This window comes from Erythrolamprus reginae, chromosome 9 (genome assembly GCF_031021105.1).
Source record: "Erythrolamprus reginae isolate rEryReg1 chromosome 9, rEryReg1.hap1, whole genome shotgun sequence".
NCBI classification, from domain to species: Eukaryota; Metazoa; Chordata; class Lepidosauria; order Squamata; family Dipsadidae; genus Erythrolamprus; species Erythrolamprus reginae.
Window position 1 is genome coordinate 30,822,625 of NC_091958.1, and position 12,641 is coordinate 30,835,265.

General features: G+C 46.9%; 2 protein-coding genes across 4 annotated transcripts in view; one reads left to right on the plus strand and one right to left on the minus strand.

The window, feature by feature from the left end:
- Positions 1-4,986, minus strand: part of RSPRY1 (ring finger and SPRY domain containing 1) — a 73,647-nt gene extending 68,661 nt beyond the window's left edge. Inside the window, exon 1 of the mRNA XM_070760756.1 lies at positions 4,531-4,986. The gene's annotated coding sequence lies outside the window, so the exon portion shown is untranslated. The remainder of the gene's footprint in view (positions 1-4,530) is intronic.
- Positions 4,987-5,168: 182 nt separating this feature from the next.
- Positions 5,169-12,641, plus strand: part of PSME3IP1 (proteasome activator subunit 3 interacting protein 1) — a 68,721-nt gene continuing 61,248 nt past the window's right edge. The window contains exons 1-4 of one of the 3 annotated variants that reach the window (XM_070760760.1): positions 5,241-5,306; positions 6,489-6,515; positions 7,200-7,340; positions 9,943-10,041. In XM_070760760.1, coding sequence (XP_070616861.1) covers positions 7,211-7,340; positions 9,943-10,041 — 229 coding nt within the window. In that variant the 5' untranslated portion in view covers positions 5,241-5,306; positions 6,489-6,515; positions 7,200-7,210. Of the gene's footprint in view, positions 5,307-6,488; positions 6,516-7,199; positions 7,341-9,942; positions 10,042-12,641 lie in introns of all 3 variants that reach the window. The other 2 variants (XM_070760759.1, XM_070760757.1) reach the window with 2 other exon arrangements.

The following is a 12,641-nucleotide window of genomic DNA, read 5'->3' on the forward strand; positions in this document are numbered from 1 at the left end:
AAAAAAGAGGGGGGCAACCTATTCTCCAAAGCACCTGAAGGCAGCAATGGATGGGATTTAATCAAGGAGAAAACCGACCTAAAACTAATTACTTAGAACAAGTAATCAGTGGAATGAATGACTTGCCTGAAGAAGTTCTGGGTGCTTGAAACACTGGAGGATTTTAAAGAAGAGACTGGTCAGCCATTTGTCCAAAATGGCGTAGAGTAAGGGTGTCAAATTCAAGGCCCACGGGCTGAATTCAGCTCCTGGAGTACTTAAATTGGGTCGACTGGGCCAGCCTTGAAATATCAAAGGACTGGCCCATAGTGCTTCTGCTGGCCAAAATGTTTTTGACTGGCCGAGCACTTCTGAAAGCCAGGGAGCATTGTGGAAAGAAAAGAATGGGAAAACGTATCTTGAGCCTGTGTCAAACACCCACCATGACCACGCCCACCCCTTCCTCTCCCTGGCCCTTCGAAGTCAAACATAACCCTGCTGGGCCCTCAATGAAATCGAGCTTGAAACCCCTGGTATAGTGTGTCCTGCTCGAGCAAGGTCCCTTCCAACTCTCTTATTCTGTTAAATTTGTTTAAATATTCTGAGATCCTAATGAACTCTGCCCTGTTAAATCCATGGCTAAGCGAACAGTGTGAACCAATTCTATGTGAAAAACCATATAGGTAAGGAAAATTTTAAAAAATTCAGAAGAAAAAGCAATTTCACTTAAGAAGCGTGCAAAACATTTAATGGTCAAAATATTTTGATTTCAAAACAGGCTGTTTCAAGGGTTCAGATACTGGACGTGGTGTGATTTAAAAATAAAGTGTTGCAAGCTCCATTTTGAGATTTATTACACAGTAACATACTGCACCAGAGGGCGATCTGGCTGCAACGTCTGTCATCCCATTGATCGCCAAGGTTGATTTGGCTGATCTGGCTGGCTAGGCAGGTGTCCCCTTCCTCCCTCACTGCTCCATGGGCATCCCTCCCAAAGCTGCACGCTCAATGGAAGAGAACAGTCATCCCAGATAGGAGTAACTTACTCTTTTTAATAGTTTTAAAGTGTTTTAAAATTCCTTTTAATTTATTGTCAATTTTTCTGCAAACGCGAGAAGGCTGTAACTAAGCAGAAACAAGATTTTTTATTTGCAGGTTATTTCATTTCTCTGCCCAACTGATAAACAAAAAAATGCAAGAAAATCCTGAAGGACAGACACTTCTGCTAGCCTTAAGTAAACCAATTAAAGCAGCTATGTAGGAATGTGCAGCATTTCATATCTGAAGCCAAAAAAGTGTTCCAAGTAAATGTGGGAAAAATTGTTGGTGTTTCTTTAACTCAAGTGCTTGTTTTCTTAGGAGCCAGCTTCTCTAAGCATGCCCTAACATCTTGACTTGGGATCCAAAGGATTATGTATCCCTAGAGATCCCCAAAGTATCAGAAGACAGATAAATCATTATATAGGAAGTAAACATAAGCTTTTAAAATGATTAGACAGAAAATCCAAACTTTCTTTAAAATCCTTATTCTTCTTGTGCCATATCTATCATCAGGCATTGGCAATCATGTTGGCAATCCTATTTTTGTCAACAGCTACATGAAAAAGTGCTGTTGAGTTTTGCCCAAGCCATGATATTGTTCTTCTGCCTGGATTTCATTTGCCTTCAATCTTTTCCTAGAGGATTAAGTAAAATTCTCATGCAAGTGAATAATTTTTGGTGAACCCTTTCTCTTTAGCTCACTACTGGGGGGAGGCGAGGGGGACTATAGCAAAATAGGAAAAAGAGGGTTATCCAGAAAGAAAAGATATCCTCCTCACGCACTGCTTGCTCCGACCATTAATATCACATGGCCTTCAAAGATGACGCTTGAAGGAACGCTGCTTAAAATAACTCAAGAAGAGATCTGGAGTATGTAGTTGTTATGTGGAGCTTACCCTTCCATTTTGAATAGAAGTATATCCGGGGCAGGAACTCAAGAAACGAACTCAAGAGATGGGTCATTTTACTGCTTTGAAAGTGACTCAGTAATACAAATAAGCCAGAATTATCTATATCCTGAGGTAGCCTACTTATTTATTTATTTATTATTTTATTTATTTATTATTTAGATTTGTATGCCGCCCCTCTCCGCGAACTCGGGGCGGCTCACAACAAAAATATAAACAATCGTACAAATCCAAATAGATTCAATAAATTTAAGTATTTAAAATAGTTTTAAAAAGAACACCACTATATTAACAAGCACACACACAAACATACCATACATAAATTGTACGTGGCCGGGGGAGGTGTTTCAGTTCCCCCATGCCTGACGACAAAGGTGGGTTTTAAGAACTTTACGGAAGGCAGGGAGAGTAGGGGCAGTTCTAATCTCCGGGGGGAGTTGGTTCCAGAGGACCGGGGCCGCCACAGAGAAGGCTCTTCCCCTGGGGCCTGCCAACCGACATTGTTTAGTTGACGGGACCCGGAGAAGGCCCACTCTTAAACTAGAAAAACATAAAGTGTTAAGCTCTGAAGCACACAGAAGCAGCTATTTCATGGAGTTGATACTTTGGACTTTCAATAACCTCTCTTTCCTTATCACCAGCACATGTGATCTGTGCATTACTGGACTTAAGAAAAAAGAGGAAATAGTTATTAATCTCTGAGAAACTCCAGTTTGTGATAAAAATAAAATATTGAGCAAAAGTCTGACCTCCTCAACCATTCCACTTCTGTTCATTTTTATTTTCTTTTGGCATTAACATTCACAGTTCTTTCCAACAGATGTTTATCTCCAGTGAAACTTTCTTTCCCTCTGGCTCTCCTTTCAGAACAATATCTTTCTTCGCATCGTTTCAGTTTTTCCTGGTTTCCAAACCTTTGACTCATAGAAATGCATTTCCTCCTTCCCAAGATAAGGATGGATTCCCATTCAAGGTTGTACTGGTTACAGGTTCATAGGCACCTTAGTCACGGACTTCACGGTGAACAATTATAACTATATAGTGCATTGAGTACAGACCAAGAGAATAGCATGCAGGTAATCCTGGATTTACAACCAAAACTGAGTCCACAATTTTAACTGTTAAGACAGGCCACCAATTTTACTGTGAACAATTTTACTATTTTTTTGTGGTGGTTCTCAAGTGAATGCCACCATTGTGAACCCATTTGTTGCTCTTTTTTAGCAACTGAAAGCTAGCAAAAATGTCAATTTATGCCAGTTTTTATAGCTTTCTGCAAAAGCACACATTGCAGTCATGTGAACCTGCAACATAGCAAATGGTTATAAATGAGGGCTAGCTCCTGAATGCCCAAAATGCAGTCATGTCATTGGACACACAAACACACACATTGAATCCTCTGTTGGGATCTGTTGTAACTTCAAACATTCACTAAGTGGTCAGTCATTAAGTCCAGCACTACCTGTATTGTTTGTCTTGTATTTTCTATTTAGTTCCACTTATGAAAGGACAAAAGAAAATTAAGGCAAGGCAAGAAGGTTGTTGTAGATAAGAGGAATATAATGGAAGTGAGGAGGAAATTGCATTCACTGAAGATTTAATCATGTTCAGAGACAATATTGAGAGGCAAAGCAGAACAAATCAATAAATAGGAAAGCTTATTAAAAATAAAGATGCCCAGCACTGATTCCCAAAAATAGAAAGAAAAGCTACATCACTTTAAAATTTTAGCAGGGATATTTATTTTGGCAAACCAGAGCACCAGACAGACCCCAGAGTCTTTGCATGGGAATGGCCGTTTTGTGCAAAATGCCAGTTTCTTCCCCTCTCCCTTCTTTGATAATTCTGCATGACATGAATATGCATAAAGGCATTTAAATTATTTACACCACTTTAATAAAAATCCACTCAGGGCAATTTGCTACCAGACAAAATAGTGTACAAACCAGTATAAAAAACCAAGATGAAGACGATAAGAAAACTGGGATTACAAAGCAGCCTATGGGCACCCATTTACTGATCCCTTTTTTACTGAATTGGGGCAGCTGATTAAAAAAAAAGACATTTCAAATCCATACTGGATGTGTGAGATACACACACACAAACAAACACACACGTATGTGTGTGTAACATATTTTTGCTGATAAGTGAACATTGACAGAAAGTAAAAATTCAATAGAAAGCAAGCACATACATACATGTATGTGTGCATGTATGTGTACACACACACACACACACACACACACTGGTATATCTGGCCATAGATCTGCCCCTTCCAAAGGCGGGAAGGGGGTTTAAATCCATGCCTAAGTACTCAGATAGACCCCCCCCAGTTGCACCCCCCATGCAAATTTCCCCTACACACACACACACACCTTTTCCAATCGTGTTTGTGTGTGTGCAAGTGCCGTATTGGGAGCCAGCCTGCAGAGAGAGAGTCCTCCTCCTCTGCGGAGACCAGGGAGCGTCAACATGCAAAGCGCAGCCGGGAACACTGCAGCCCGCGATGACACGGGTCTGCGCGACCCGTGTGAACAGGGAAAATACGATCGATTCCCCCCCTCCCCAAGCGGCGGCGCGCGAAGGCAGCCGGAGGGCTCACCTCTCCGGAGGGCTCCCGGGGACTGCCCAAACGAAGAGGAAGAAGACGACGGCGCTGCGGGCGGGAGGCGGGCGAGCGGTCCTCCCCTGACTGGACGCCGCGGCGTTTTCCCTCCTCGCCAGCCCTCTCGCCGGGGGCTCCCACTTGTAGGATGAGACCCGACGTCCAGGGGTGAGGGAAGCAGCCCTGGCTTTCGCCTCAGGGTCTGGAAGCCGAAGCGGTGGCGGCGGCAACAAACCTCCGATCTCTTCGCGCCATCGATTCTCCTCAGCAGTGGCCAGGCGGAAAGGCCCGGCGCGCCCGCCTTGACCGCGCGCCTGCGCACGAGCGAGCCAGAGAGAGAGAGATCGCGGCCGGGAGGGGGCGGCCGGCCCCGCCCACTCCTCAGCGCCACATCTCCGAGCAACCGAGCCGCACCCCTTCTCCCTCTCTCTTTCTCTCTGCCCCCCCCCCCCCTCTAAATTATAGCGGAGCCGAACCAATCGCTCCTCCCTTACGTTGATTGACGGGTTCTGGAAAGGAGGAGGAGGGAAAGAAGGGCCACCCTTTCAGCGCCTTGGAGGGTTGACGGGACGTAACCCCGCCCACTTGCCGCGGATCCTTGCTTTGTCATTGGCCGGCCGCCCGCCAAGGCTTCTACTGGCATTGGCCGGGTGGACGCAAAAGGCGGGAAGTGACGAGGGCTGGGGGCGTGTCCTCAGAGAAGCCGTGCCTCTAGGCCGCGAGGTGGGTGTTGAGGGAAAGAAGCGGCCGTCTGAAGGGTCCATGGCGGCGAGGTGGGTGATGAGGGGCGCCCTTTTATGACCCGAGGAGCCCCCGTTGTGGGGCTTCGGAGGAGAGGAGCGGGGAAGGGGTCGTGTGAGGAGAAGGCGGAGCGAGGGACAAAAACCGGAGTCGAATCGACCTTGGCGAAACTCTCCCGGTTCGGCGTTTGATCACAGACGCCGAGGAGCCGGCGACGGACCCGTTTCATTCATTATTAGGATGAAGTCTACCCGTCCTCCATGCAAAACGCGGGCTTCCCGAGATGGAAGCCCCTCCGGATTCCCGCTCCCATCACTCCCATTACCTCAGCCAACTCCGCAGGGGCTCGTTGGGAGTGGCGTCTCTCGAGGGCCCAGAGAACCCTTCGGCCTTAAGCGGAGCCAGGCCCGGGAGTCCGTAGGATTGGAGGAAAGATTTTGGGGGGAGGGAGCCGTTTTGAACAGGGAGTTCTCCATCTCGTTTAGTCACCATTCAAATTACAATAGCGCTGAAAAAAACTGACTTGGAACCATTTTTCACACTTAACGACGGTGATCACAATTCAGACACGTGACAATTGACTTACATTTGTGACACTTGAAAGGTCCCGGGATCATATGATTCCCCTTTTACAACTTTCTGGCAAGCAAAATTGAGGGGGATCCAGATTCAGTTAACAACCATGTTACTAACTTGAGAAATACAGCCATTCGCTTAACAACCATGGCAAGAAAAGTCATAAATGGATCAAAACTGCTGTAACAGTGTTTCCCTTAAAGGCATAAATTGTGGGCTCAGTTGGCATGTGAAAGATTACCTGTACAGTACTTCCAGTGCAGTAATGAGCAATTGGATAGGGAAGAGGAGATACATAATAGACAACTCCCCCCCCCCCAAAAAAACAAACCCTTAAATGTTTTACTGGAATAATTAGCATTCCTTTTTCATAAAATCCAATTAAGAAATGTTTTGGTTAGCAATAGAAATTTTGGGGTCAGTTGTGGTTTTAAGTGAAGGACTGCCACTATTGTTGAGAAAATACCCTCCCGGGTTAAGCCTTTCAATCCCAGGTATTAATTGCTCAGCCTCATCTATTTGTTTCACTCTTCCTACATTGTAATGAGCTGTATTGTTGTGTGCCACATGCACACAACACCCATCTGGGTTTCTTTATTAACTTTTTAAACTTCTGCAATTTGACAACGTCTTTCCAGGAAAAAAAAATCCTGTAAGCAATACAGGTAAGTCCTTGATTTACAACCATTCACTTAGTGACCTTTCAAAAGTTATAACAACACAGGGAGGAAAAATGACTTATAACATTTGCAACATCCCTAGAGTCACAGAATCAAAACTTGGACCCATGGAAAGTGGTGTGTATTTAGGATAGTTGTGTTTTCCTGGGCTCAGGTAACATTCCCATCTGGCTTCCAACAAGCAAAGTTGGGAGCTGGATTACCCCCCCAAGTAGTAAACCCTCTCAAAATATGGGTTTTTATTCACTCATATTAAATAGTATCCTTTTGTCCCGTCAATTCTTGAACATAAAATCATCTTTGATTTAAATCATTTATAGTTTTTGAGGATTCAGTGGATCCAACTTTCCCTTTTCCAACAGGACTAGTTATTGTTTATTTTGGAAGGTCTTTAGCTCTAGTGAGTTAAACAACTTTTAAAAGTCAAATTTAGCTAGTGGAAAATCTGTTTTTCAAATGTCAATAGAAGATTGAAAAAAGGAGAAAATTACAGTATTTTGATTCTTTGATTCAAATATCTTCATGGATATTTGTATTTTTTTTTAGTTGATAAGGCGTCTGACATGTCCTTTTTGATCTTGGCTTCCTTTATCTGTATTATTGGCCATTCTAGGACAGAAAGAACAGCTTACAGTTACAGGCCTGGTTCTAACCATTTTCTCTGCATAGGCTGCTCCAGAATGGAAGGTGGAGAAAGCAGTACAGCCCTTGTCATTAACAAACGATTTGTCTCAGAAACTGAGTTAGAGGAACGCCGCAAGCGAAGACAGGAGGAATGGGAGAAGGTTCGAAAACCTGAAGACCCCAAAGGTATTTGGCTATCAATTGGGGGATTATGTAAAGAATCGCAATCCCAGGTAGGTTCAGTCTGGATCTAAGGGGCATTCAGCCAAGTACTAGTCATGGACAAAGCCTGAGTGGAAGGATATTTGAGCAAAGTTATAAGTAATAACCAAGATGAAACTGATAGACCAGTTCAATATCATCTTGAAAATATTCCTAGCTATTTATTTCACTGGAAAAAGAAGCTACGGAAGAAAGCTTGTATAATAATATAGAATAGATAACAGTGTTCCAGTATTTGAGGGGCTGCGACAAAGAAGACGGGGTCAAACTATTCTCCAAAGCATCAGAGGAAAGGGCAAAAAACAATGGATGGAAACTAATCAAGGAGAAGCAACCTGGAATTAAGGAGAAACTTCCTAACAATGAGGACAATTAACCAGTGGAACAGCTTGCTCCCAGAAGTTGTACCGTGTTTCCCCAATAGTAAGACCCCCCCGATTGTAAGACATATGGGGGGTTTCAGGGGGGTCGGCTTATATAAGCCATACCCCGAAAGTAAGACATATGTCTTACTTTCGGGGAAACACGGTAGTATAAAAGGAATTAAAGGGGGAAAAAACTAGACAAATACTATTGCTGCGCCCTCCTTCACCAGCCTCCTTTCCGGCAGCTCCCTGCGCGCCCCTCGCCTTCGCTCGCCGCAGCGCCACCCGCCTCTTCCCCTGCCGAGGCTCAGCTGCAAGCGGCCAGCGAGGCCGATCAGCTCCGAGGCGAGCGGCCGGAGCTGCGCCCTCCTTCGCCCGCCTCCTTTCCGCTCGCCTCGGAGCCGATCGGCCTCGCTGGCCGCTTGCAGCTGAACCTCAGCAGGGGAAGAGGCGGTGGCGCCGCGGCGAGCGAAGGCGAGGGGCGCGCAGGGAGCTGCCGGAAAGGAGGCTGGTGAAGGAGGGCGCAGCTCTGGCCGCTCGCCTCGGAGCCGATCGGCCTCGCTGGCCGCTTCCCCTGCCGAGGCTCAGCTGCAAGCGGCCAGCGAGGCCGATCGGCTCTGAGGCGAGCGGCCGGAGCTGCGCCCTCCTTCGCCCGCCTCCTTTCCGCTCGCCTCGGAGCCGATCGGCCTCGCTGGCCGCTTGCAGCTGAGCCTTGGCAGGGGAAGAGGCGGTGGCGCCGCGGCGAGCGAAGGCGAGGGGCGCGCAGGGAGGTGCCGGAAAGGAGGCTAGTGAAGGAGGGCGCAGCTCTGGCCGCTCGCCTCGGAGCCGATCGGCCTCGCTGGCCGCTTCCCCTGCCGAGGCTCAGCTGCAAGCGGCCAGCGAGGCCGATCGGCTCCGAGGCGAGCGGCCGGAGCTGCGTCCTCCTTCACCAGCCTCCTTTCCGGCAGCTCCCTGCGCACCCCTCGTCGCTTGCCGCGGCGCCACCGCCTCTTCCCCTGCCGAGGCTCAGCTGCAAGCGGCCAGCGAGGCCGATCGGCTCCAAGGCGAGCGGAAAGGTGAGTGGCGCGGTCAGGCGCCCTCCTTCGCCCGCCTCCTTTCCGGCAGCTCCCCGCGCCCGAAGACAAGCTGGCCCCGGTGCCCGGGACAATGTAAGACATACCCCCAAAGTAAGACACAGTGGGGCTTTTGGGGGTAAAAAGATAGTAAGACACTGCCTTACTATCGGGGAAACACGGTAGGTGCTCCATCAATGCTGGCTTTTAAGAAGAGATGGATAGCCATTTGTCTGAAATGGTATAGGGTCTATTCGAGCAAGAATTGGACTAGAAGACCTCCAAAGTCCATTCCATATCATTCTAATTGTCCTCAGCATACCAATGTTAGATAGAGGACAATTCACAGACTCAGCTATTCGTTTTTAGCATTTTTAGTACCTCTCTTGGGTTTTTTTTAAACATGGGAAACAAGTCAGGATATGCCAGGTTAGAGGAAGGCTAATGAGTTTCCTGTGACTCCTGGCAAATTATAAGAAAGGCCTGATTTGAGAACTTTCTGATCTATAGCTCATTATCTTGGCCACCATATTGCACTGCTTCATCAAGCCAGTGTTTAATAACTCTTACCTGTACCTGAATGTGCAACAGCGTGTTACAGCTACTGTGACTTTACAGCAGTAGTGTCATCTGTCAGTTTTGTAGAAACAGTAGTACACTAATTTCACCAATCACAGTTTAAATTCCTCAAACATGTATGGAATCATCAGGTTAAAGTTTTCAGGTATCAATTCTTTTCTGTTCCTAACATAAAAATGTCTCATGGGATGTGCTGAGTGGTAAAATCCAAAAACTTTTGCTACCACTTCTGTGGATGCTTGGTAGGTGTGGTGTGGCTTGGTGGGCGTAGCAGGGGAAGGCTACTGGAAAATCCCCATTCCCTCCCAACTCCTGGGGGAAGGATATTGCAAAAATCTCCATTCCCACCCAACTCTGGGGCCAGCCAGAGGTGGTATTTGCCGGTTCTCCGAACTACTCAAAATGTCCGCTGGTGGTTCTCCAGAAGCTGCTGGATTTCACCCCTGGATATGCTTTAAATCAGGAAGCCTTGTTATTTCCCTTGGTTGATTAACTCCATGGGTGGAGCAGATTTTCTGTTAGAGCAATTCCTGAATTCTGTCTTGACAAATCTGTTGCTTCTTCTCCTAGAATGTCCTGAAGAAGTATATGACCCCCGATCTCTCTATGAAAGGCTTCAGGAACAGAAGGACAAGAAGCAGCAGGAGTTTGAAGAACAGTTCAAATTCAGTAAGTTTCACTATGCGTCCCTGAAATTCAGTCACACATAGATGGACGCCTCGTCTTTTCTTTCTTATCTCCCTGGTATGGTATCTTTAAGAACAGAACTGTCTCTTCAGAAATTCTTCCTCATGGAGAAAGCTTTGCTACCCTCTTACAGTTGTGCTAAGGTAACACAGTTGGCTTCTTGGCTACTGCTGGAATCTAGAAACCAGCCTGCCCACTTCTGTAGAGGAAATGAAAAACGCATTGAAGTATAAAGCTTGTCAAAGCTGCCAATTTTTCTTATTGGCTTCAAAAGTTGTAGGTGTATTCCACTTTCATGCGTCTGTGGACAATGAGGAAATGACCTCCTGAGGAAAACATTTGTGTTTTATCTTTCCGTCTGGCAGCACTTCTTGTTAACGTCTGGATCTTTCTTGTCTCTGTGAAACTTTATGTTAGGGTGAGGCCTTAAGATTTGTAGACTTCAACTCCCAGAATTCCCGCCATGGGGACTGGAAGTCCACCTATGTTAAAGTTGCTAAGTTTGACAAACACTGCCTTAGAGCAGCCCCATGGTCCTTAGAAAAGGGGGCAGCTACTTTGAAGCATTAACAAATGTTAGAGATGTTATGGTTTGCACTCCTTTGTGCTCAGAAACATCTTTTGATGCTTGAGGTGTTCTCCAATCCTTCAACTCAGAATTATCTCAGCATGGCCACTATATCTAATTAGTCAACTCCCTAGCTCAGTATTCCTCAGTCTTGGCTGCTTTACAGTGTATGGATTTTCTGGCTGGGGAATTCTGGAAATTGGAGCCCACACATCTTAAAGTTGGTGAAGTTAAGAAACACAGTTCTGGCTTGTTTAAACTGGCTGGCAACAGCCTTTCAGGTAAAAATCACCCGGACCGTTGTGAGATGTAGCATCCGTAGGCTGACTCCTTTTTTGTGGCCTTTCCTTCTTTCTCTCATGGAATCATTGGCTTTTGGGAAGGAGTGGTTGTAGATTATGCTAAGCCACAATTGTCTTGGCTTCAGTTGAAAGAGTCCATTGATGCATTTTAAGTAATTGGTTTTATCTGCCTGTTGTGCTTCTTCATCACCAACTCTGTTTATTGTGTTTTGTTATCTTGGTGTTTAAAAGCAGACATAGGCTGTTCTCCACTGCTTCTGGAAGGAGAGTCCAGTATGGGGTTAATCCCAATCCTATTGGTAGAGACTGAGTTAAAATTTAACATGTTAATTAGGCACCGCCCCTTGCCTGCCCCCAAGGGCTCAGTTTTAAAAACTCAGTCCTTGAAAAGAGACTCATGACTTTGTTTTAGTATAAAATAAGTAATAAATTATAATTGTAATTGACTAACATGTTGTTTTTTCTCCTTTTTATTGTCTTTCAAATACAGCAGAGATGAGGAAGGGATCTCTGCCCTCCATGGGCACCACCCCCATCGACTTCCCCGTGAAACCTCTTCCCTCAGAGGGTACTGTTTTATTAAGGGGACCCAGCTTTGGGTCACTGGCCTCAGTGGCCAAACCCGGCTGCAGCCGAAGGTGGGGTGGTCCGCCGCCCCCTCACTGGGAGGCTGAGGAGTTGGAATTGAGAGAGATTGAAGAGCGAAGCGGCTGACACGAGGCTCGAGCGTTTACAAGTCAGGCGAGAAGCGATCGCCAGAAGATGCTCGTATGGAACTGTCAGACAGCGGATTAGCGCCGATCATATGTTCGGCGCTGTGAAACGACGACGCCTCCGCGGGTTCAACGAAGAGCCTCAGCTCTTATTAAATTGCGCGCGCGAGTGTATTCTGTCAGTCAGCGCGCTTACCATATGATCGGCGGTTCCCATTTGAGGAGATTGAACCACCGCTGAGGCGAATGGCGCTGCTGGCTCGGGGGCCTCTGGTACCCTGATAGCCATAAGGAGACGAGGGGTGATGCAAATTACCGCCCTCGGCAACGGCAACCGCCATTTTGGAAGACATAACGGTCACACCCACCATTAAAATATCTGTTTTCGGCGGGAACCTCTCGCCCCACCCCCACCCCTCTAGTGCCATCGGCAAAAAGGAAAAGGGTGCGAAGGATCGCCCGAGGGGGCGGAGCGCCTAGGGAATGTCTGTGTAACAGACGGGAGACATTTTGTATTCATTGCTGGTGAGCTTCGTAGGTGACAGCCTTCACTATACAGTCTCCAGTCTTAGTTAGGGAGTGAATTCCTGCCTCTACGAGACTAATCTTGCTGTGAGTACAATGGAGCAGTCGAATTCGAGTGTTGATAAAGCGGCTACCTCGGTGCCAGCTCCCAAAGCCAAGGACAAGGGAAAATCAAAGCCCGAGTCCTCACAGGGTGCATCTTCTTCAGCGCTCAGGGAGGCTGAAAAGTGCATCCAAGCGTTGGAATATAAACTGGAGACAGCCCTCCATGCTCCATTCTTGGCTCCAGGTCCATCTCCAGACCCTCAGCTGCCAGGAGCCTTGACTCCCAGATCAATGGGCCCTGGGGATTTGATGTCAGGAAGGGATTGGTCCCCAGATCGCCAGGCCGAGCCACAGGCCCAACCTTCCCTCAGCAGACCTGGATCTGCAAACAACGCAAGGCCGCTGTGGGGGGTTTCGCCCCAAACCAAC